This window comes from Kwoniella dejecticola, chromosome 1, assembly GCF_000512565.2.
Source record: "Kwoniella dejecticola CBS 10117 chromosome 1, complete sequence".
NCBI classification, from domain to species: Eukaryota; Fungi; Basidiomycota; class Tremellomycetes; order Tremellales; family Cryptococcaceae; genus Kwoniella; species Kwoniella dejecticola.
In genome coordinates this window covers 2,959,743-2,982,559 of record NC_089301.1, presented here as the reverse complement: position 1 = coordinate 2,982,559, position 22,817 = coordinate 2,959,743, and the positions used below count along the sequence as shown (strand labels likewise).

The 22,817-nt window shown below is 48.6% G+C and overlaps 9 protein-coding genes across 9 annotated transcripts; 2 read left to right on the top strand and 7 right to left on the bottom strand.

Annotated features, from left to right (window-relative positions):
- Nucleotides 1-630: 630 nt before the first annotated feature.
- On the bottom strand, nt 631-1,014 carry I303_101101 (uncharacterized protein; the record flags this gene model as incomplete). Its single annotated transcript, XM_018404468.1, has 1 exon — nt 631-1,014. The coding sequence occupies one exon, from the start codon at nt 1,012-1,014 to the stop codon at nt 631-633; it is 384 nt and encodes a 127-aa protein (XP_018267122.1).
- A 587-nt stretch (nt 1,015-1,601) lies between these two features.
- On the bottom strand, nt 1,602-2,012 carry I303_101100 (uncharacterized protein; the record flags this gene model as incomplete). Its single annotated transcript, XM_018404467.1, has 1 exon — nt 1,602-2,012. One exon carries the CDS (start codon nt 2,010-2,012, stop codon nt 1,602-1,604), a length of 411 nt encoding a protein of 136 aa, XP_018267121.1.
- A 389-nt stretch (nt 2,013-2,401) lies between these two features.
- I303_101099 (uncharacterized protein) lies at nt 2,402-3,526 on the bottom strand (the record flags this gene model as incomplete). Its single annotated transcript, XM_018404466.1, has 1 exon — nt 2,402-3,526. One exon carries the CDS (start codon nt 3,524-3,526, stop codon nt 2,402-2,404), a length of 1,125 nt encoding a protein of 374 aa, XP_018267120.1.
- A 1,049-nt stretch (nt 3,527-4,575) lies between these two features.
- I303_101098 (uncharacterized protein) lies at nt 4,576-4,881 on the bottom strand (the record flags this gene model as incomplete). Its single annotated transcript, XM_018404465.1, has 1 exon — nt 4,576-4,881. The coding sequence occupies one exon, from the start codon at nt 4,879-4,881 to the stop codon at nt 4,576-4,578; it is 306 nt and encodes a 101-aa protein (XP_018267119.1).
- A 706-nt stretch (nt 4,882-5,587) lies between these two features.
- I303_101097 (uncharacterized protein) lies at nt 5,588-6,712 on the bottom strand (the record flags this gene model as incomplete). The annotated part of the gene is made up of 1 exon (XM_018404464.1): nt 5,588-6,712. The coding sequence occupies one exon, from the start codon at nt 6,710-6,712 to the stop codon at nt 5,588-5,590; it is 1,125 nt and encodes a 374-aa protein (XP_018267118.1).
- An 854-nt stretch (nt 6,713-7,566) lies between these two features.
- I303_101096 (uncharacterized protein) lies at nt 7,567-8,805 on the top strand (the record flags this gene model as incomplete). Its single annotated transcript, XM_018404463.1, has 5 exons — nt 7,567-7,703; nt 7,804-8,005; nt 8,088-8,396; nt 8,495-8,620; nt 8,701-8,805. 5 exons carry the CDS (start codon nt 7,567-7,569, stop codon nt 8,803-8,805), a joined length of 879 nt encoding a protein of 292 aa, XP_018267117.1.
- Nucleotides 8,806-10,288: 1,483 nt separating this feature from the next.
- Nucleotides 10,289-14,759, top strand: I303_101095 (uncharacterized protein; the record flags this gene model as incomplete). The annotated part of the gene is made up of 20 exons (XM_065968271.1): nt 10,289-10,408; nt 10,469-10,651; nt 10,765-10,959; nt 11,029-11,498; nt 11,556-11,623; nt 11,684-11,821; nt 11,882-12,288; nt 12,358-12,571; nt 12,629-12,666; nt 12,732-12,739; nt 12,851-12,964; nt 13,029-13,094; nt 13,156-13,200; nt 13,261-13,399; nt 13,460-13,631; nt 13,689-13,735; nt 13,798-13,913; nt 13,974-14,058; nt 14,128-14,146; nt 14,218-14,759. 20 exons carry the CDS (start codon nt 10,289-10,291, stop codon nt 14,757-14,759), a joined length of 3,186 nt encoding a protein of 1,061 aa, XP_065824343.1.
- A 501-nt stretch (nt 14,760-15,260) lies between these two features.
- Nucleotides 15,261-18,081, bottom strand: I303_101094 (uncharacterized protein; the record flags this gene model as incomplete). Its single annotated transcript, XM_018404461.1, has 2 exons — nt 15,261-17,511; nt 17,585-18,081. The coding sequence occupies 2 exons, from the start codon at nt 18,079-18,081 to the stop codon at nt 15,261-15,263; spliced, it is 2,748 nt and encodes a 915-aa protein (XP_018267115.1).
- A 1,530-nt stretch (nt 18,082-19,611) lies between these two features.
- I303_101093 (uncharacterized protein) lies at nt 19,612-22,251 on the bottom strand (the record flags this gene model as incomplete). The annotated part of the gene is made up of 3 exons (XM_018404460.1): nt 19,612-21,750; nt 21,807-22,007; nt 22,075-22,251. 3 exons carry the CDS (start codon nt 22,249-22,251, stop codon nt 19,612-19,614), a joined length of 2,517 nt encoding a protein of 838 aa, XP_018267114.1.
- Between the last annotated feature and the right edge of the window lie 566 nt (nt 22,252-22,817).

The following is a 22,817-nucleotide window of genomic DNA, read 5'->3' as shown; positions in this document are numbered from 1 at the left end:
GATTGACATTCCGCAGCGATACGATGAGGTGCTGTACATATATTCCCATGCACCATCTGCTTTGGTGTGCTATCTAAATCATGCCGCATAATCGAATAAGCGATAGTGGCATCCTGTCCCATGCAGTTTTAAGTCGTACTACGTCTCACACCTCTTGAGAGTAGATGACATACGGTGTTGGACTCAGTAGAACCACTTTGGTTCCGCATGTGCAGGCGAAGAACATAGGTGTCAGATCAATTTACTCAGACTATCAAACGTATCAGATCCAGTCAAACTCTCAATTTGCCATCTCTCGTCAGCTCAGCACTATCGAATCGAGCTCTTCATATCATTTACATGTCATAGATTTTATCGACGACAGATACCCTGTATGTTCATAGTCCCAATAGGAAGTCGTGGTCTTGTTCAAAATGGCTGAGGCCGAGTACTTGACAAGTCTCTCGATTCAGGGCGATGAGTTGAATTACCTCGATCGAGACTGGGAAAGACGAAAACGAGGATGATCGAATCCATGTACGGAGTATGAGCATTTTCTGATAGCGTCGAAGGGCTTTCGGTTGAAACTGAGCTGACGAGACTGGTAAGTGTAGCTTCTGTCGGGAATTGGGTCGCAACTCACTGGTAGACCTAAGGAAGCATACAGACCTGTTCCTCCGTCGCATCCTCATCGATATCAAATATATCCTTGTTTACCGTGAGAGTCGCGCCAGCGTTTGGCTTTTCGCTGTCATCGGCGGCAGTCTTAGCTGGCTCGGTCGGATCCTTTCTTCCTCTCGCATGTTCATCACCGACGGAATGAACATCGCACATGGTCGACCATTCTTCGTTGGCCCAATCGACGATGACTACAGCATCTGTCTCGGTAGCTGAGACACTGATGTACTGGACGCCACAGTCAAAGAGCCAGTAGATGATCCTGCAAAGAGCCTTGGCGGTGTATTGTTCTTCGGGAACGATCTCGACTTGTCTGGTCTCGATTTGATCGCTGATATTGATAACACAGATTGGCATTTCGCCGAAATTGCGCGTTGCAGTGTGAGCAGGACGGCGATGATTGACCAAGCAATGGCGTGAGCGGATGAGCGGATGAGTTCAGGTCTGTAGAGTATAATGTCGAATGACGTGCAGGCCTGAAGAGCGTGACCAACTGTGCACAGAGAGAGTGTTGACGATGTGCGGATGTCTGAGTCAATCAAACAAAGTCCGTGTATTGATAAGCATAGACCTCTCATTTCTGCTTTGATATCTGATCCGTGCACCGTTCCAAAGGACCTCAGAACATAGCACAGACCCGATGCATAAGTTGTCCGGCGTTGTCTATTGAATACACATACTGTAGTTGCGAAAGGATTGCGTTATAGCTACAACAGGTCCAAGAGAGGAAGAGAGGTTGATGGGTTCTTGATTGGCAAGGATCGGTATGATGTTAATCGAAATATCGTTGTGTGGCCTGAAGAAGGTTGTTTGTTGGCTTGCATCTGAACGACTGGAAACAATCATGCGAAATCTGAGCTGACGATATCAATCCGAACGTGACCTCACCATAGCAGCTTCGGACCACCACTCACTTTTGTCTTCTCGCCGCACCACTCAACTCCCTAAGCGTCTTTCTTCTCTTCCTCACCATCAGACTTCTTCGGAGGGTGGGCTGGGGCGTAGCCAGGAATTTCGGGTCGAGTCCAAGGATCTTTAGCACCTCTCGTCTCGTTGTCCGGGACAGTCACCGCTTCCTCAGGGATGACTGGGTCGGTGGGCTGTTGCGGGTTGATCAGCCCTCGGCCCTCGTATTGGTCCAATCCTCGACACATGTTGTACCAGTTCTCGTTGTTCCAAGAGATCGTGATGACTGCATCGGTCTCGGTCGCAGCGACGCTGATGAATTGTACACCTTCTCTGGCCAAATTGAGGAGGGTATTGGCGAGCGGAATGGCGGTGTAACTTTCCCAGTGATTCATTTCGAGTTGTCCGGTGGTGACTTCGTCATGAACGTTGACTATGCAAATGGTCATCTTGAATTTGTATATGTGCGTGGTCAGGAAAGTACAATGAGAATGCCACTAAATGGGGTAAAAGAGAAAGGTCAGACAGGTTGGAGAGTGAACAGAAAGAGAACAATTAGATTGCAGCTGACGATACTCAAAGTGGGTGATGCTGACAGCGAAACTTTGGACCAGAGGATATCAGAAGCCACACACCGTCTGATCGTGCCTAGCCGACCAGTAATTCCTTTCAATCCCGCGAAGGGACGACGTTCAATCACTGTTGACTGTTGGACGTGGGACGATGAAGTTCACCATGGAAAAGATTACTGCGTCATAGAAGTTGATAGCATATCATATCATTAAGTAAAGCATATCATGAATACACAAATTGCAGTGACTGCTGTCACACAGGCGAGCTAATAAACATAGTCGGGATCGCCGTAGGTATCTTCTGAATCCTGACGCCACCCACAATCCTCGCCAAACACACCAGGGTAAGCTAAGTTACTGCAAGGGCAGTCACCTAAATGCTCTTGTTCCGTGCCAGTCCATATCTTGAACGTACCCCAATATGTATGGTCGTCAATGATGGCAGCGCAAACTCCAGACATTCTTTCGGTAGGAAAGGCGATGAGATCGTAGATGAGATCTTCCAGTTCGACCTGGTATGCGTCGATCTCTCTATGTCCCTCTTCAGAAGTGTACTCTAGATTGATTGAGGACCAATCAGCCCGTTTGACGGTGACGGGATGGGGAGCGAGAATTTGTAGTGCGGCGGCGGAAACTAAGCCGTTATCATCGATTTCCGCTGTGGCGTTATTGAGTATCATCGTTTCGCCGATTTCCCTCGTTTTTACGCGGTCTTCTAGGGTGACAGGATGAAGAAGGGATATCCTGTATGAGCCGGGGCCAGTAGTGACCTTCTCAAAGACAGATGAAGCGGGTTCAGGTGACTCCGTACGTTCGTATAGACCGCTAGACTTTCCATAGCCAGGTGCGAGCATGATCCAAGAGCTCAAAGCGAAGGCGACGGAAACTGCGTTGTGTAAGGTGGCAAATTGGGTCAGGGATGCACCACTGAGGTCGAGCCGCATTCGGCTGACGTGGGATCCGAGTTTGCGATTCGTCTTCTTGGTCTTACTCTTGCCATTCAGCTTGTCCTTGGGATTACCGATTGGCGCACATATGCAGGGCTGACAGGAGAAACGGGGAGCGTTGGGTCCAATATTGATACTTTCACAGCCACCGTCACTCCCTGTTCGACAGATCCCATGTGTGTCATCGTTTCCTATGAGTCTTTCGCAGTCAAGACGTTCGCAAGGTCCCGTCTTCTTGGAACGCCACTGGGTGATACACTCTGTTCTTCTCTTCACAATATAGTCGATCTCATAAGTGCTGCTGTTCTCGAGGGACATATCGGTTGATAGGGCTGATAGGTTATGTCCAATGGAAAGAGCGCCAGCATGGCGGAAGAAGCCAGAAAGATTATAGGCAAACAACCAAGCAAGTAAATAAGCAGTTAAGAGGGACTTGCTGATCATGTCGGTGCGAATTGGGACACAGCTTGAGCATGTACTTGAAGTGGGTGGGCTGAAGCTGTGGTAGACAGACGAAATATTCGACGAGCACGGACTGCCTGTTCGAGCTGACAATACGAAAGTTATTGAAGCAAAGTGTGGGCTAAAAACCTAACTACCACCGATATGCTACTTATAGCTTTCAGGCTATCAAGTTGCTCGTGCATGCGTTTCTGCCAGCCAGTAAAACCTCGCACATTCAACGTTCCACTGACATTGTAGTCCTTCTGCATGATTTAGGCGAAGGAAGCAAGTGTGACATGCGTTCGAGGGCACTTCGCGTGGGAAACTTCTTAGAAGAGAGATCATTCCCCTGTATTCTTGAATGGGTCCAGACTAGTCCTAATGAAGCAAGATATCATTGAAGCCTGCGACAAAAGGGAGTTGAAGAGATGAGTCATTGGGCTTAATGTCGATCTTTCCAGTTGATGATCTGCATGAGAATCAGTATGGTCGTTTTCGAAAGCTTGCAGAATCGACTATAACTCATGTCGAGGCGGAGCAAAAAGAAACAGTCACACATTGATTTGCAGGTTCTAGCGTCGAGCCGACCTTCGTTCTCAGAACCATCACTTCATCTCGGGAGGTTTCGGCCGTCTCCTCAGATTGGGCAGATGCCAGAGGATTATCTGCGTATGTAATATCGACGCCAACTCGAATCATACAGACTTGCATCGAGCCGAGAAGCATAAATGCGTAACAAAATACAGCAGGCCTAAGCTGACGTACGTTACGAACTATAGTGCTGCTAATTATATACTGGGCTATAAGCTGTGGAAAAATTCGTCATGGATGGTCGATGTGTTATGCATGTCTCATACCAGTAGAAAAAACGGAAGATGCGAGCATCATGGAGTTCAATTTTGGACGGTACTCCAATTTGGGCGGATCGGCGGGTAGGCCAAACCAGGTAGAACGCCTAGAGGACTGGATTGGAACGATACTAAGCTTATATTGTGTGTGTCATCCGAGTAGCAGATCATGCACTCACATTTCACTCGGGATTTCTCGTATCAATGGGAAAGGTTGCTCGGATTTGCGTTCATTGACATCGCCAATTTTCGTTGTTGAGATCGGATATACGTAATGTCATTGTTCGCTGCTCGTTCGAACAGTTGGTCCCATTCGTCGCCGTCCCAGTAGAATGTGAGGATGGCTTCGGTATCGCTAGCCGCTATGCTGATAGGTTCTTTTCCGTGATCCGCGAAAATTGTTAAGATTCGAGCGAGAGCAGCTGTGGTGGAGATTTCGAGTGGATAGGTGTATTCGACTTGACCGAATTCCGCATTTGAAGATATGTTTATGACGTGGACCACCATCTTGTTTAGTCCTTCGATGTGTATGTATGCATGATAAATCAGGTATTTGTATTGGAAAAACCAGTTAGGTCAAGGAAAGGTGGTTTGATTCATTCGAATTTTGGATGTTTGCGTGTCTGCTTGTGACACGGACGGAAAACACGTTGAAGGATTTCCGCTTTGACTTTAATCGGTTCAAAACCCCCTCCTTTGGAAACAGTCAACTTCATTTTTCATCCTTTTCAATCTGATTTCGTTGCGCCGAAGGTACGAAAGTGATGCAAACATACATATAAATGAGATGCTTACGCCTTGCACTGCATTGCAGACTCGACTCTGTCCCTCATACTGCCTGCAATAAATGCCACATTCAAAGTATTCATCTTTTTTCGTCCTGTCGCGTCTCTGATCCAAAGGCATCCTTCAGATAACACTTTTCTTGCAGGATTGTCCTAGCGTTTCATCAATGTTCACAGCATGCAAACTCGTAAGAAAAAGGCGAAACGCCTACAGAACGTGTTCGGGGCATTTGTTGGCATAACATATCATCAATTCGACCGAATTATAACGTAGCATCAGGCACGTCTCAATCATAGCAGTCTGGAAGCAGACATGACAGATTCAATACAGGTCGATCACTCGATAGCGGGGATGCTGCCTGAAAAAGGATCAATTAGCTTGTCTGCTGTCGGTATCGTCACGATAGTCAACCACCTTTCAATCCAGGTTACCACACCCTATCTGGCGTTCCGGGATAATCTTGCCAATTCCAGTAATTGCAGTGATCGGTTCTAAGTCCCCAATACGTAGATCTACTACACTCGCAATCTCCCAACCCATTCCCATCCACTCCTGTCCAGATCTTGATGGTTCCCCAATACATCTCATCGTCCAACAGGGTAACACAATAACCCCTATCTTCGGGTTCCGCCCTCCACAAGAGGTCATACACCATGATCACCATATCGTCTCTCCCACCGTCAAAGTATCTGTTTCCTGACGCTGACCAGTATTGGAAATTCATGGAGGACCAATCCGCTCTTTTACCTACTTCTCTCGAGATGATCTCGACGGAAGAAGAGGACACTAAGCCTTCTTCGTCGGTTTCCATCGCTGCGTTATTCAAGATCAACTCTCTTGACGAGAAAGCGGTAGAATTGGTATCCCTTTCGGTGATTGCTGAGGAAGGTGGCGCATTATTGGTGTTTAGTGAGACCGGATGAAGAAGGGTGAATTTATGTTTACCACCTTCAAGTTCGGTCTTGCCGACATTGTAGATCGTCGAGGAGTTCTCCGACTGTCTTCTATAGACTCCATATTGACTGAGATATCCAGTTTCCGCCTTGATGACCCAGTCTGAGATCGGATTGGCCACATCCCACCCTCCATGCCAGGTCAAGAACTGATTAAGCGTTGCGTCGGTATTTCTCGTTCCGACCCTGCTAATGTACGAAGCTAGCTTGCCTGTGTCTTTTCGAAGCTTGTTTTTACCGTTCACTTTCGCAAATCTATCTTTGTCGCTTCTGCACGTACAGAATCGACAAGCGAATCTGGGGGCTCTGGGGCCGAGGTTGAAACCCCTACATCTGCCCGTTGCGCCATTTCGTTCACATCGCCCTTGGCTGAAATCGGCTCGGTTGTTGTATCGACAAGCATTGGCATCACATCGACCCAGGTTGTAATCTCTAGTCACCATTGAGCAGTCGCCACTCGCTCTGTCCTCTAAATCAGCTGGGGATCGTGCATCACGGCTGTGAGCGGTCAAGGGTGATCGTTCTTGCTCGAGCGCAGAGCATGGGGAGGTGGCGGCGAGCAGTAGAGCAAGGAAGGCGAAAAGCCAGAAGTGGATCATTTTCGGCTTGGTATATGTGTTCATCATGGATAATAGATGTCAAATGTGCAGTGGATGGGGATAGAATGCAACTCTCAGCAGCAGAGAGCTAATCTAGAGAACGAGGTGATGCTGTAAGGTTGTGATGCGATAGCTCTTCTGTCTGGCGAGGTGATCAATGGGAAGGGGTACGTTCTCAGGAATTTGATGCGAACATCGCTCGCTTGCCACGAGGCAATGCATACAAGAACAATCTATGTACCGTCATCACTCGAGTATATCTCTTTCGCTTGCTCGCTGTATGACAAGATGCAACGATTGTCATGTCTTACGAGTTTGCAAGGCTTGATGGGAAGAAGAATACTCCGATGAAGTTGATGGGAACATCGTTCACTTACCACGACGCATCGCATACAATGAGAATCAGTGCATCGCTTTCACTCGAACATCTTTTCAGCCATCAGTGAGATAACAAGAAGAGGACAAGCGAAAGATGGGTTGGTGTTTGACTCCTTTTGAAAGATGATTCAGAATATAAGAACATAGCTCTAGGCACAGTGATTGCGCGCAGCGAAATGGTGCTCAGAAATCAGATTCTGTGTGCAGCAACAAGACATCAGGATCGACTTGACGAAACGGATTGGCCGCATGATCTTTCGGCAGACCACCATAAAAACCCACATGGATTCACACAATAAATCGATTCCATGGGTGCCACACACAACTGTAGCGCCACGTGGCACCGCATCATCGCGTTCCTCCACGTCCGCAGATTCAGTTCACTTCGCAGCTCTCAGAGCTATATCCTCGCACACTTGCATACATAATTTCCATCGTACCCGACTACAACTCTGCATACTCAGGCTTCATCGAATATGCTTTCTTCCATCCGACGCTTGGCTGTGCTTGGATTGGTAGCCGCTTCGTCGGTCCTGGCCAAGGGGTCGATAGGTATCAAGCAGGGGAAAGTAGCTGTCACTTCTCCCGATGGACTGGGTGATGCTACCTATACGTGAGTCATGCGACTACACCGACACCCCTGAGTAGTACATACTTGGTAGGTATCATGGAAGCTGACAGTTCTGTCCCCGCATTCGACTTCTTAAATGTAGCTTAAAGGAGCCCACTCCTCTTCCTTCTCCTATCGCTCTTTCGGAAGGCTCAACCTTCAAGCTATCTTTCTCCGTCATTGACACCGCTACAGGAGAAGGTGTTTTCCCTCAACAGGCTCATCTGCTATTCGAGGATCCCAAGGGAGACGACGTGACTCTGCCGGTGACAGTCAAGAGCAATGGGAAAGCCCAGCTCACGATCGTAAGCCTCTCATTTCTTCGCCCTTCTATCCCACCGAGCAACGCATTACACAGACAAGCTAACACTTTTAATTTTCTTGTAGAACACCGCTAAACCTCATCCATCCCTTCTTTCCACTCACGGCTCATTCCATTTGACTCTACTCCTATCCTCACTAGACTCCCTCACCCCGCTTTCATACCCCTTGGGAGAATTGTCGTTACCATCCTCAATTTTGACGCCTTTAGCTAGAAAACGACACGACTTACCACCAAGACAAGGTGATCCAGCTTTCCATCCCCAACAAGAGATCTTCCACACCTTCAAAGAAGATCCGAAGACTGTAGGCTGGACCTTGTCGATCATTGGCACGGTTGTCACTCTAGCTCCATGGACTGTCTTACTGGGTCTTGTGAGTTACAGTAACATCTGCATTCGACTGTAAACGATGCAAGCAAGTACCGAAGGATGTGAACGGCGGATGCTGATACATGCATGATATCTTAATAGCTCGGTAAACTCTCGCCTTCGCTGAGTTTCCAAACCCCTCCAACATCATCATACGTCTTCTTACTCGTATTAGCAGCTTTAGAAGCCTTGATCTTTGTTTATTGGCTCAAACTCAAGCTGTACCATGTAAGTCCGCTGCGAATTTTCCGAAACGTCCGCGCCGCCAAGTATAGTGAATATGTGCTAATGTTGCGGTTGGGTGATAGCTCTTACCTGCGTTTTTGGGATTATCAGTCGTGGCTACGTGGACTGGGATCATTGCCCTGAGGGAATTGAGAACTAGGAGATTGAAAGCTGGGGGAGCGCCTTAAATCGATCAACACAGGAAATCTCGATACAAAAGCACTTAAACGCGTCGCGATGACAACGTGACGTCGCGGTCTTCACATAAGAAAAAATGCATAGATATCAACAGATATGAGCTTATCTTCTGAAGTACCATTCGCATCGCAAGTGTTTCCCAAGGTTTGTGTAGCTTGGTCCATCGAGACATAGCGTGTTCGGTAAATCTCAGATAAGGATTTGGTTTCAAGCAACGGCGTAAGAAGGGAAAGGTGGGGCATGGTAGAAAGGCTCTTTCAGCTATTTTTCTTATCTCAAAACGGTGTCATTGACCGTGACCAATTGGCAGGATGCAGATCCCACTCGTCAGCAATCAAGCGAAACCTACCAAAATACCTCCGGTAGCGATAAGGTGATGATCGACCTAGATTGATTAGACAATGCTTGGCAGTCAGGTAATCTCGAACGTGACTCAGTTCCACTTAATGGGTGCGTGTACGTTCGAGGACACCTTCCTTTGAGCATGAGAACGTTTCCACTCGGCACTCATTATAGAAAAATGAAACGCAACGCTTGGACAATTTAATATCTGATTCAGCCTGAATCAAGGATCATTGCCGAGAAGAACGGCTTATCCGCCCAACCGAGGGTGAGCTGGTGCTGTCGGAGTGATCGATCTGTCGTCGGGATTTATGCCAAGAGCAACGCTTGCTCTTGACTCGCATCCTCATGTGTTCACCAAGACTTTAGCATTCACGAGCAGAGTGGTGGGCGGAGGCTATAAGCTTCACGCTACTCTCCACGTCGCGCCGAGAAAAGTGGAGAAGGCGCGTTCTAAATTGGGCTGTGAGATGTTCTAAGATTAAATATTCAGATCCCGCTCACGTGTCGATTGCGTAATTCTTCTTTTAGCTTAGCATTCGAATCAACACAGCACACCGCTCAAGCTAGCAATAAATTCATATTCATATTCATATTATCAAACCCCTGGATTCGTAGATCTTCACCATCAATTCACGGTCAAAGCACCATCAATGTTAAATCAGAGAAAAGTTCAACCTCAGCCCTCCTTTGTACCATCATCGATTTCATCAACTTGCACCAACGTTCCCTTTGTACCTCGACCGTTGCCGCATCAGACCCTAGCTCGGCCAGCCCAGACAATCGACCATCCCTTATCTCTTGTATAAATTTCGACATCAGCTTCAAGAAGGATCGCACGTGTAGATATCCTGGCACTCAACAACAATTTATCTCTGTGCATAAATTCCAAACGAGACACGAACACACTAGACGACAACCTCTTATCGGACCCTCAAAAGCGATTGTTGGGGATGATGTACTAGTATCAGGATTGGACGTACGATATGTTTTTACCTTCAGAAACGAAACCTGTATAATAAGGCTCAAATCACTGTCGACTCCAAGTTGATTTCATCTTACCGAAAATTCGCAAGAGAGTTCACTACACACATTCTAGGCCGCGAAGCGTAAACATTGGTCATCGCCAAAATGCCATCTCTACCGAATTTGCCATCTCACTTGGCTTTGCCGTCCACAGCTCAAAAATGGAAAGCTGTCTTCTTGAGCTCGTTGAACTTCTACCGGATACATCTGTTGGCTTTCACTATAGTGAGTGGACTTCAATGCCAGCTCGATTTGCGGAACAGCCTAGACTGATGATTGATCTAGATACCCTTGATAACATCCGGGATAATGTATGCCGCAAATACCCAATATCATATCGATTATGTGGATTGCTTGTTTTGTTGTATGTCAGCTATGACAGTCACTGGTCTTGCGACGATCAATCTGAGTACACTCAGTGTCTTTCAACAAGTTTTGTTGGTTATACAGATGATCATCGGAAGTCTGGTGAGTGCGAGATTAGCCATCTCATCCCTTTCCTTCGGGTCCGTCCCATGACGCTGAAGATCAGGTCGATCCATCCAATATCGGTTTCGCTAATATCTGCTGCCCTTATCCAGTCTTTCGTTTCAATCTTGATGGTCATTGTTCGACAGTATTTCTTCCGACAAACATTCAAGCACGTGCTCAAAGAACGTCAAGCCCGATCAAGAGGTTTCAATTTCAGCAAGACGTTCTCAAGAGTCGGAACCATCGGACCACCCTTGACCGCTATCAAAAGGAAATTCAGCGGTCTCACAGGGAAAGACAAGAAGGTGAGTCACATGCGATTTCGAGGAATGAAATACGAACAGTTTTGACGAGATTTGTTTGGCGGTCTCTAGGAGAAGCTGGCTTCCAACGGCGGATCGGATGAAGCCAGAACATCGACGCCGTCTTTGGAGATGAAACCAGTCGCACCTCCCTCGCCTAAAGGATCGCATAAGAACCCGAAAAAGCCTGACGAGCATAAAACCAAGAAGAAAGGTCATAAGAAGATCAATCCAGATATGATCAAGCGAGTCTCGGGTGGTGGAGTAGGCCTGGTGAATCCGATGGGATGGTATGATGGCGAAAGAACCGCGCTCAAGACGCCCGCTCCCACGCCTGAACATGCCGATGACTTGCCCTTGCCTTCGGAGAATGGTGGTATTTTAGGCTTGAGCCTGGACGATGGGAGGGAAGTAGGCAGCGGTCAAGAGCTGGGAGACGCTCTGGAAAAAGCGGTGTTTGATGGGAAGGCGGAAAGAAGGATATCCGTTGTGGATGAACCGGGACATATCACGGAAAGTCCTGGTCAAGTCACGCCCGAGGAGTAAGCTTTTTCACTGCAATATTGCTGCCCAACGGAGTGAGCTGATTGCATCATCAGTCAACACAGCGCTCTGCCGCCGTCGCCTCGACGAAAGACCCCTTACGCCGGACTCCAGTTGACGGATGGTACGTGATCCTGACAGCTTTCTGACGAGCATCTAGCTGACGACACGGCCATCAACTCAGATGCCTTCCCTCGATCAAAGACGATTGCTTTCGATGATGAACAGGCCGATTACCAAGATCCTCGAGCAGTGGCAACGGGACGAGACGGAGGAGCTGGGTTTCCTAGATCCGCAACTTTCCGTAGCGCAGCGGGTGAAAGTCAGTTGCGCCTTGATCCCTCTTTTCAAAATCTCGCTGATCATATTTGCGACATATCAGGTCGTCTACCTAGGGAGCCGACCATGCAGTCTAGCAACTTTCCACGGACATACACACTTCGGCCTACTGCCTCCCGAAAACCTGACACAAGATTGACGGGCTTCGGAGGTTTCCCTACGCCTTTCGAGATCGGTAAAAAGCTTGTCAAAAAGGCTTTCCCAGAAGCAACAAGCAATCTCACCAAATCCCTCACAATGTCGAAAACAATGACTGTCCCTCGGACCAATACGGTTGTCGGACGAGGTAGTGTAGCTGCAAGTGGAACTGAGAAGGAAGTACCGTACATCTCCTTTGCTGCAACAGTCGGAAGGAATAGTATGTTTCACAGCTTGACAGCGGAACAGATGGACGAACTTGGTGGTGTAGAATACAGAGCGTTACGGGTTCTCTTGTATATCGTTGTGGGGGTGAGTCGAGAAGCTGTGATCTCTATCGGCGATGTCTCTGTCTAAGCTCACCCACACGGTGTCCTACAGTATTTCATATTCTTCCAACTGGCAGCCTTCGTCATAATAGCGCCGTATATTGCAGCTCAAGGTCGATACCAGTATGTCTTCGACAACCAGCCGAAGGACGTCAAAGTGCCTTGGTTTGCGTTTTTCCAATCGATCTCGGCGTTCTCGAATACCGGAATGAGTTTGTGTGATATGAGTATGGTACCGTTCCAGCGGGCATACCTGTTGATAGTCGGTATGTCCAATCGACTTCAAAAACCCGTTTGATGTCCCTGACAGATGACTCTTCAAGTGACCATTATACTTATCTTTGCTGGAAATACTGCTTTCGTGAGTACTTTGCGATTCGCATGATATGAATTGCCAAATGCTGACTTGATCATTCTTATGATTAGCCCATCTTGTACGTGTACACACCTTCTATGCCCTGAAGTCATCGGGACTGTTCAGACTGATGATGTTTTCTTTTGAATCTGCTCAGCCTTCGAGGTGTTGTGTGAGTCTTACACCACAGGCAAGAGACGCCCGATGCTAATATTCCGTTTCCTAGCACCCTGATATACAAGCTCGTTCCTCAGTCGTCTCGTACCTCAGAATCCCTCAAATTCTTGTTAGACCACCCTAGAAGGTGAGCGTTGTTAACACGAATTCCGAACGGGAGCGTTTCTGACATTGTGAATCATCACAACCAGATGTTTCGTTTATCTGTTCCCCTCAACCCAAACATGGGTGTTGCTATTTGTACTCTGCGTCTTAACGTGAGTGTCCGCATAATCCACAATCACATCAATCAGCACTAACGAGCTGCGACATGCCTAGCTCCATCGATTGGGTCAGTTTTCTGGTACTGGACATCGGCACACCGTAAGCCACCTGCGATCTGGCCCTCGAATATCACCTGCTTATATGAAACCCCTTTCACAGTGCTATCGAAGCTATACCGGTTGGCACTAGAATCGCCGCTGGGCTGTTGCAGTCAGCGGCAGTGCGAGCTGCAGGTTTCGGTATCGTACCTCTGGCTGCCATGGCACCGGCTGTGAAGGTGCTGTACGTGATCATGATGGTAAGTCGAATATAACCTTCATTCTCCTCCCCATCCCTCATTCGCTGAAGATGCGACCAGTACATCTCCGTTTATCCTATTGCTCTATCGGTACGAGCGACCAACGTGTACGAAGAGAAATCCCTTGGTCTGTTCGGTGAAGAGGAAGACGAAGATTATGATAGCGAGGGAGAGGGTGCTCAAGCTGTTGCAAAGTACATCGGATGGCATGCTAGGCGGCAATTGGCTTTTGGTAAGCTTTGCTCTTCAAGCCGGAAAGTCGATCGGTCTTACCATTCTCATCATACAGATATCTGGTGGCTTGCTTTCGCTCTTTGGCTCATATGTATAATCGAAGTAAGTTTTGATGGCTCTCAGACAGAGCAATCGAGTCCAGCTCACACTGAATACGCTTGCAGCGAGGGCACATCAATAATGAGGAAGCCACTTTTAACATATTCAACGTGATCTTCGAGCTGGTCAGTGCGTACGGTACTGTCGGTCTGAGTTTGGGAGTTCCAGATGACAATTACTCGTGAGTTGAATTGATAAGCCACTGGCTTTGAGCATTTTACTGACTGCATCTGTCATACAGCTTCTCTGGCGGTTTCCGGAAATTATCTAAGCTCATTATGGTGGTTGTCATGTTGAGAGGAAGGCATAGAGGTTTGCCTGTAGCGGTGAGTTGAGCATCTTCTGCTCGTTCTGCGAGGTGTACATGGGCTGATGATCAGTAAACTAATGACTAGATTGATCGAGCTGTCATGCGTGAGTCATACTTCGCACAGCGAGCCCAGGTTGAGTTCCAAATGCTGACGACGAGTTCGTATCATCTATAGTGCCGAAAGACTTCACCGCAGCCGAAGAAACCGCATTTGAGGAGGAAAGATCCCGTCGAGCTTCACGCAGAGGAAGCCTGTTCGAAGGGGACGTATTTGGCGCTACTCGTCGGGGTTCACATACGACTTTATCCGGAATGGCAGGACGGGATCTATCGCCGATACATGGGCCCAACACCGCTCTACCAGGTCAACATCATCATCATTTACCAGGTCAACCTACAGCTCATCAACTGCATCATCCAACACACAATCAACACCAGAACCAGACGAGTCATCGTAGATCAAGCTCATTTGGCGGTTCTTTGCCTATCCCGAATTCGCCATCAAGTACAGATAGAGGATCTTTGCAATTTTCTTTGCCGCGTACAGAGAGTTTAGAAAGACCTCCGAACACCCGTTTCAGAGGCGGGGGTGCGGGAAGTGGAGGAGCAGGAGGAGGATCATTGACTCCCGTAAAAGAGAGTTCGATGTCGAGGAATCCCACGATTATCCAGGGTGAAGATAGGTCAGATCCGTTGAATGAAAGTGCGATCGTGTGATTCTGTACCACTCTTACCTCGAATCTCATTATTGCATATCATACTCAATACATCTCCATCATACATATACATTATACATTTCACATATCAATCATATAGTCATATTCGGGTCGAGTTGGCCGTGCTGCTTTTATAGCTTGTTGTGCTTTATAGGTTCCGGAATGTAGAATGTATACATTGAAAGAAACAAAAACGTTCAGCAGCGGGATCTGAAAATCGTAGGATAGGATAGCTGAAGCGCGCATTCGGCCGTGAATCTCTCGAGATGCATGAGTATGCGTGATCAGGTCTTTTGCATACCAGATTCAGTCCAGTCGTTGTTATGATTGTCTATGTTTTGATCTCTATGTATTGTATGATTGAATGGATGGATGAACGTAAGTATGTATCGAATGTGGAAACCTTTAAATCCTATATTGATTATTATACCGATCTGATATTCGCCTTACTTGACATTCGATTGCGCTCATCTCGCTCATCTTCTGATCACATTGATCACTATTACTCCTGAGCTCTCTCTTCCGCATCCGCAGCGGCTTGAGCTCCTAACTGTACCAAGGCAGTATCACTTCGCGGCCTGATCAGTCCGCCATTACCACCCGAGAGATCGGTCCCGCTCCTCGTCCTTTGCATGTCTTCTGATGCGTCATAAGTCGGCAAAGCCACATCTAGCGGCACGACTCCCCCACCCAAGAAACCCCTCGAGGCGATTGCATAAGACGGGACTCTTGACAAAGGATCATCTTCCACCTCTTCGTCATCGTCATCTTGGTCTTCATCTTGATCATCGGCGCCTCCAATCGAGAAGCTGGGTCTAGAGTTGACGACATTCGCGTGAGGTGCGAAGGAAACATGTGACCTTTCTCCGTGACCATTAGCATTCAATTGCGATTGCGATTGAGCATGAGCACTGGTATTGGTATGACCGAGTCCACCAGAGAAGGAAGCGTTCCTAGGTAAGGCGTCATGTTGAGGAGGCGCCAAATTACTGGAACTGTTGTTGTTGGTATTCCTCAAGATCGGTTTACTTCCATGACCTGGAGCGAGGTGGGAGAGCGGTCTCATAGGTTTAGGTAAATGGAAAAGACCGTGTAATCCACCTGTGTGTCTCCTTTCATTACCTGGTCTAGAATTGCCATTCTCTTCCATGTGACTATCGGAAGTATATGAGGATGACTGGACGCTCCTTTCTGGAGATGAGGCCCTGGAATTTGCCCTTGATCCTGTTCGACTGCTTCTACCTGATCTCGTGAACGAGTTCCTTCTACTCAGTGGTCGACTTGGCGCACGCGAGTCAGGCGGGGTATCACCTGGTGAAGTGTTATTGGAGTGCGTTCGAAGTGCACCTAAAGACATCAAAAGCTCGCTATCGGCCCATTGACTCAATTGTCGTCGAGGCGGAACGTCCGTAGCGGGTGTGGGCTCGCCCGTACTTCGCGAAGAGGCTGACTGGCCCCCGTAACTCTGGTGCCGAGTTGGCGAAGCTGGTCTTGATGGCGGTCTACTTCTTGGCGGGGTATCATCGTGCGGCGATGCCAAGGGCGTCGGACCTAGTGAACGGGGCATGAAGCCTGAAGTTGTAGTACCGGAATCCGCGATGGCGATTCTGTCGTATACGTGATTACTGTAACTTGGAAGATCCACTTGAGGTTCTTCTGTGGCCTGCCCGAACAATAGTCCCCTCGTGCTGGCTCCCGCACTTCTAGCTTCATCTAGTAAGCTATGGTCTAAGATCAAGATCGGCAATGCACATCTAAGCTCCGACACATGTCCATCGGGATTGGAGATCGAGCATGACCATTTGATCTTGTGCGTGACGAACACCGGATGAATCGCGTGAGAGGGAGTCACCCATTTTGGAATTGGTATTGTGAAATGTGTGTTGATCTCGTCATCGCCAATCTCGATATCGGTCTCGTCTGTCAAGATAGAGTCGTGCGTGGAAGCGGTAGACGGGCCAGCTTGAGCGTTTTCGGTGTCGATCCCTGGGGTGGCGGATGCTGAACCAGCTGCAGAACCAGATCCGGAAGACGGCCCAGGGAAATACGAATCTTCAGGTCGATCGCCCCATGTAGGTGCGAGTCTCGCTCGGGCACACACTACAGGTGTCTGAGCAGGACTGGAGTGTCTGGAGGTCGTGGCGCTTCGATTGGCCGAAGGAGGTTCGTTCCAATGTAAAGGAGGTCTCACAGGTTCTCGGCCAATATCTACAGCCCGTCCATGCTTCATTTCGTGTTTGATACAGCTGATCACCCTTGTTTCGGGCCTAGACGAGTGTCGTGTATGAACCAACGTGTATTCTTTGAGTACAGATACGACTTGAGTCACTCTAGTTCCTTTCGCCAGAGGCATGAACTTCACATTGACCGGTATCTCGTCACCGGCCGCGTACGCCTTGTATGGTAATGTCAGTGAATACATCACTTTGCCGGGCCAAGTGTTCTCGATCTCTAATGTTTGAGTGAATTCCAGGGCATCGGAGGTGTACATCCTGGCCAAGGTGAATTCTTTCTGAGTAGAAATGTTGGAGGCGAAACCGGTTCGCACTCCGGTTGCCCGAAGCTTGTACACGATGACAGCATCACCAGAATACGTTCGGAGAGATGAAGGGAGATTACCGTTGAGCATGAAGGAGAAGGGGAACGTATGGTGGCCGGCCTTAAGGGTATGCGCGTGACCTTTTCCTCCTTGCAGGAAAGACCAGTCGTGAGTGGTGATAACATGAGTGAAATGATGACTCTTGGAAGAAGTCCTATAAGGACAGTCGTCAGCAAATGACGACGGATAAGAAAGTGTGATGCAATCTGACTCAATTTGAGACTCACCCTGATCCATCTGAAAACTGTACTTTCGCTTTTCCGGTCATATGCATTGTCAATTCTTTGAGATTGATCGAGGTCGGCAAGTCCAATTCCACTCTTCCCGATAAATAAGCTGGGTTCATATCTCCCCCTGCTCCACGCATCACCAAGTGATCTGAATCAAGTATGATTTCTATGTGTGGCGCATGCGAAGTCCCTCCAGGCGTGACAAGGCCAGAGCTGGAACTTGGCGTCATCAGGCCTCCCCAAGGCGTACCGACAGCTGGACTTGGCGTCTCTAATCCTGAATGACTACCGAATGAGCCTGAAGCGAAGTCCGATAAGGGATCATTCGAGTCGACGGTACCCTCGCGTCTTCGTCCCGGCAGTGTGATGTGGGATGGTCGAGTGAATGAGCCATTTCGAGTGGGAGATGAGGCTCTTGATGATGGCCGAGAAGAATTGGCTGAGCCTGGAGTGGAGGAGGACGCGAACCCTGCTGGGTGCCAACGAGACGGCATACTGGCTATGTTTGGTGTTTTTCACTGAAGGCCGAAGGATGGGAGCGAAGTAGCCTCGAAGCAAAAGCCGGTCTGGCCAGATAAGGGCTGTGTGCAGATATCTCCTTTGATCGGCAGTTGCTTGGAAGATGTCGGCTTATGCCGGCCCGGGTACGGATCAAGCCCAACTAAAAGGACGCAAAGGACCTCTTGATGGGGTCCCTAGCGGCAACGGCAATTGGCACGAGGTTCACAGAGTCGTGATGGGATATTCGATGGTGAGGTGAGGTTGGAAGAGTAAATATTGACAGATGTAAAGAATGAAGAGAGTACTTGATGGTTGGAGTAAAAACTGGAGATAAGGACTTTGGAAGATTTTAGATTTCTATTGGATTTGCGATAAATGACGTGAGAAGCGAGGTGTCTTTTTCCCTAAACCAGTAAAATCCTGATTTCCCGGTTGTTTGTGCCTCTGCCTGATTATCTGGAGCGGGTGTACATGTCCCGATCACGTTCGATCCGCTGCACTACGGTTTCGTCAGGCTGGGATTAGATATCGATGACACACGCGATTACAGAGTGTGCAAATGGCATGCTCGACCACAGACCCTAGTCTGCCATGCGCGGTGGACATCGACTGCATCCAAATCGATTGGACGCATCTGAAAAATCTTCTGCGGTCGTAGTGACGTATACTTAGGTGCACACAGCATCAGCTATAAATACAGAGTATATCGCAGCGATCTGTTGCGGCCGAATACGCTAAGCCAACCAAATGAGCCTAACGAACGACACTTGTCCCTCGAGATCGTGTAAATATCGTTCATCTATAGGGATACGTTCTACTGAAGTCCAGAACCCAAACGCCTTTAATTCCGCTACGCCCAAATCCAAAGAAGCATTTTTAAATCGTTTAACCTTTTATCCGTCGACCCAAAACAGTAAGAATGGGCAACAGCCGCCTTTACCCCTGACTTTTTGTGCGGCAATAGCCATAGCAACAATTTTTTTCTCCGTTTCCGTACCGCAAACCGCAACAAACCCGTCCATCCATCCGTCCGCGTTCGTCTAACTCCCTTTACAACCAATCCTATCGCTTACACCTGTGCTAGTTCGTGCGAATCTACCACTCAGTCCGATCGTCACGCCTAGTTGATCGCTGATTCACTAGAGGCTTGGTGAGTCACAAAATCCTGTCCGCCGCTCCTGAAGTTACTTAGTGTCACGTCCGGTTAGCATGCAGACACGTTCTCAGGTGCCGTTCTGTTCTACCTTTGTTGTAATCTGTGCTTCTGTGCGTGAAATCTGCATTGAGATTTGCATAACCTCGACTATGAGGGATCCGTAAATATGGCAATAAAGGAACGTATGACAGCCCAAAAAGACGTGTTGCGTAAAATATAAGAAGACTACCTAGGATTCCGTTAAAAGATAATTCTATAAGATTGATTGTCCGTGCCAGCACGAGAACGTTTATATGGTTTGATTCAGCCTCAACCTCCATCACAATATCGCTACTATGAATACAATCGGAGAGCTCTATGGTACTGCTTATGAGGAGCTCGATCCGACAAAGTAGTTGTAGTTGTATGTTGTCGGTGTGGTGGTGTATTGGAAGGCTGAGCCAGAGTTGTATGAAGCCACAGTGGAACCTGATCTAGAGATCGAACCTGAGATTGAACCGGCAGACATGGACAACTTGAGCTTGTTCAAACCCTTAGACACAGAGAAAGTCTGGGTGTTTGAACCGGAAGTCAAAGTAACTGTGGAATCAGCAGTGGCAAGAACGACAGCCCAGAGGTAATCTTCGGTGTAGTTCCAGCCGGTGGGTTTACCGGTGCTGTCGTTGGAAGCGGTAGCATCGTGAGGATGAGGTCTAGCCCACATGATGATTTCGTCCTGAGTGATCGAGGGATAAGAACCGGTCTTGAAAGCAGTAGCGTAGTACGAAGTCAAAGAGTTCAAAGCGGTGTGCTCGAAACCGTTGGTCCAGACATCGGAACCAGCAGGAAGAGCTCCATCGATAGGACCAATGTATGAGGACTCTCCGTAGTCGTTCCAAGTGAGAATTTCAACGGACTTGACTTGGTCTCGCATGGCGATCAAGTCTTCCCATCGGGTAGCGTACAACCATTCGTCAGACTTGTAGAGCCAGTTCTTGTTCCATGTGGCAGGTGAGAAGTGAGTGAAGAAGAATGGCGAGACGGCAGCCCAGTACTCCTTGTCACCTAAGGCAGCCATGTATTGCTTGTCGGACGAAGTGTCGAGATCGGCAGATCCCATTGGCCATCCGGAGTTCCAGTTCAATTCACCGTCCATCCAGCTGTTGGAAGCGAAAGTGTTCGGGTTGGAGAAAATACTTGGCACGAAGAAGATGGAGACACCGGAGTTGGTTAGGGCGTTGACAAAGTCGTTTTGCCATGAGATAGCACAATCAGAACCGGCGAAGGTAGAAACAAGGACTTTTCCTTCGTGTTTGGCTTGAGCGGATTGACTGGCGAATTTCTTGACGAGGTTGACAAGGTTGGAAGCGTCACCGGAGCTGCCACAGGGCAGAACGGTCATGTCGAGCGAGAGGAAGAGCTTGAACCCAGACGAACCGGCGGCGGAGTAAGCGTCGCTGATTCGATCAACTTGCCAAGAGTCAGATCCCATGTTCAAGGCAAACCCATCGATACCGGCGGCTTGAGCTTTAGCGATATCGTTGGCCCAGTTAGATTGGGTGTAAGGGTAGGTGTTACCAACCATGTGGTGGGCCCAAACGTAGTGAGACTCGGATGAAGCTGGAGCGGTCTGTGTCGTAGCGGGAACAGTGGTGGCGGCAGTTTGGGTAGTACCAGTGGCAGCAGTAGTCATGCCAGCTTTGGTAGTCACAGCCGTGGTGGCGGCGGTAGTGGCAGTAGCAATAACGCTGGTTGCTCCAGATTTAGTGGTAGCCCCAGTAGCGATGGAGGAGGTGGCGGAGGTCGAAGTGCAGTCGGTATCGTTGCCAGCAGCAGAGACTAGTTCAAACAGCTCGAGAGCGTAACCACCTCCACAAGCTTCGTCGTCCTTTCCGTCACAAACGACATTGCATTCTCCGTTGGTGAGGTATTCGACGGTAGTTGGCAAGGTGTTGGAGCAGTAACACTCGTCACCGTATTCGGCCCCGGCGTACTTGAATCCAGCATCTTCACAATAAGAGAGACAGAGGTCGATTGTCATTCCAGTGAAACCGACTTTGCTTGTGCCAGTAAGGAGTCGATCAGAGCTGTCGACAGCACAGCCGAGGGAGTACCATTCGGAAGCGTCGGTAGCATCAGTGTAGACTGGGTAAGAGGCAGAGGTAGTAGCTGAGGCAGTAGTAGGTACGGCGGTAGTAGCGTTGGCAGTAGCAGTGGCGACCCCGGTAGCGTTGGCGGTTGCTGGGACTGAGCCGGTCGTGGCGATGCCTACGACGCCGATTGAGGTCGTGCCATTTTCGACGACGGTGGTGGTTGTGTTACCAGTAGCCACGGGCAGTGTAGCGGAAGTGGTGACAGCAGGAACGGTTCCGCTGCAGGCGGCCAGTTCGCTCGAGTTGTATTGGTACAATGACAGATACCAAGCCGCACCACAGTTCTCGCTGGAGTCACCCTCGCAAGGCATGTTACAGGTCGAATCTTCGGCTCGACCACCACCGGTTCCGACAAACTCGCTACCACAGTAGCACTAGTAGGTGAAAGAAATGTTAGCACGTTTTGAGAAAGGCGGGTAATCCTACTCACCTCGTCTCCGTATTCAGTAGCAGCAAAGGTGTATCCAAGCTTGGTGCATCGGGCGACACAGAGGAGCGGTGAAAGGGAGGAGGACGAGAATGCGAATCCTTGTAACAATCGTTCATCCCATGATTCACCGACACATCCGAAGTACGACCAACCAGCTGGTAAGGCAGTATCTCTCTTCTCAGGAAGGGGGGGCGGTTTAGACTGTTGGCCACGATCAGCTGTAAATTCTCACGGTCATATGAATGTCAAAATGGCTATGTCGACTCACAAGACCGTGTTTGGAGCCATAGTATCTAGCCATCAGGTTGTGCAATCCTCGCTTGGAGGATGACAGTATGCTGGCTACATGAGGGTTGGCGTGTCTCCCAGGTTTCAGTAATGGTTTAGCATCCACAGCTCCGGCAATAGCCAAGAGTGCTACAGCAGAAGCGACGACCGGCGCCATCTTGTATCGTGTTTCAAAAAGGTAGTCTTGAGGTAGTTGACTCGATTGGAGGTTGAGAAGTTTACTGTTGCCTTTCCTTCCGTAGCAAAATCGGTTGTTGTTTTGCTGGGTAAGTAATCTATACTTGTGTCAAACGAAGGTAATGCCGTCGAGGCTTAGTGAAGAGCTCCTGGCTCGGGTCGGATTAGAGATTTGTCGAGGGGGTTGGAGGGGCGGAGTCAGAAACAAGAACAAAGTGAGAAAACTTTGACAAATTAGATGCGAAAGAACAGAAAAAGAAAGAGAGAAGATGATCAGCAGCTCGTTATCGTACTTCTTTTGACCATCACCTTCTTCACCATCTTGCAGTACTTCCATGGTACCAAGCTAATTTTCACTATATGACGCGCCCGCCACCATAAAATCAAAGTACATCGCGTCGTATTAACCCTATCAGTTGGTCAACAACAGGGTCCACCTTCTTCAAAAAGTTACCCGAAATCGGTAGATCGGCGCAATAGCATAATCGCGTTACTTGGCAGAAGACCTGGCTGCTTGCACATAGAAAGACCTGTATCACAAAGATG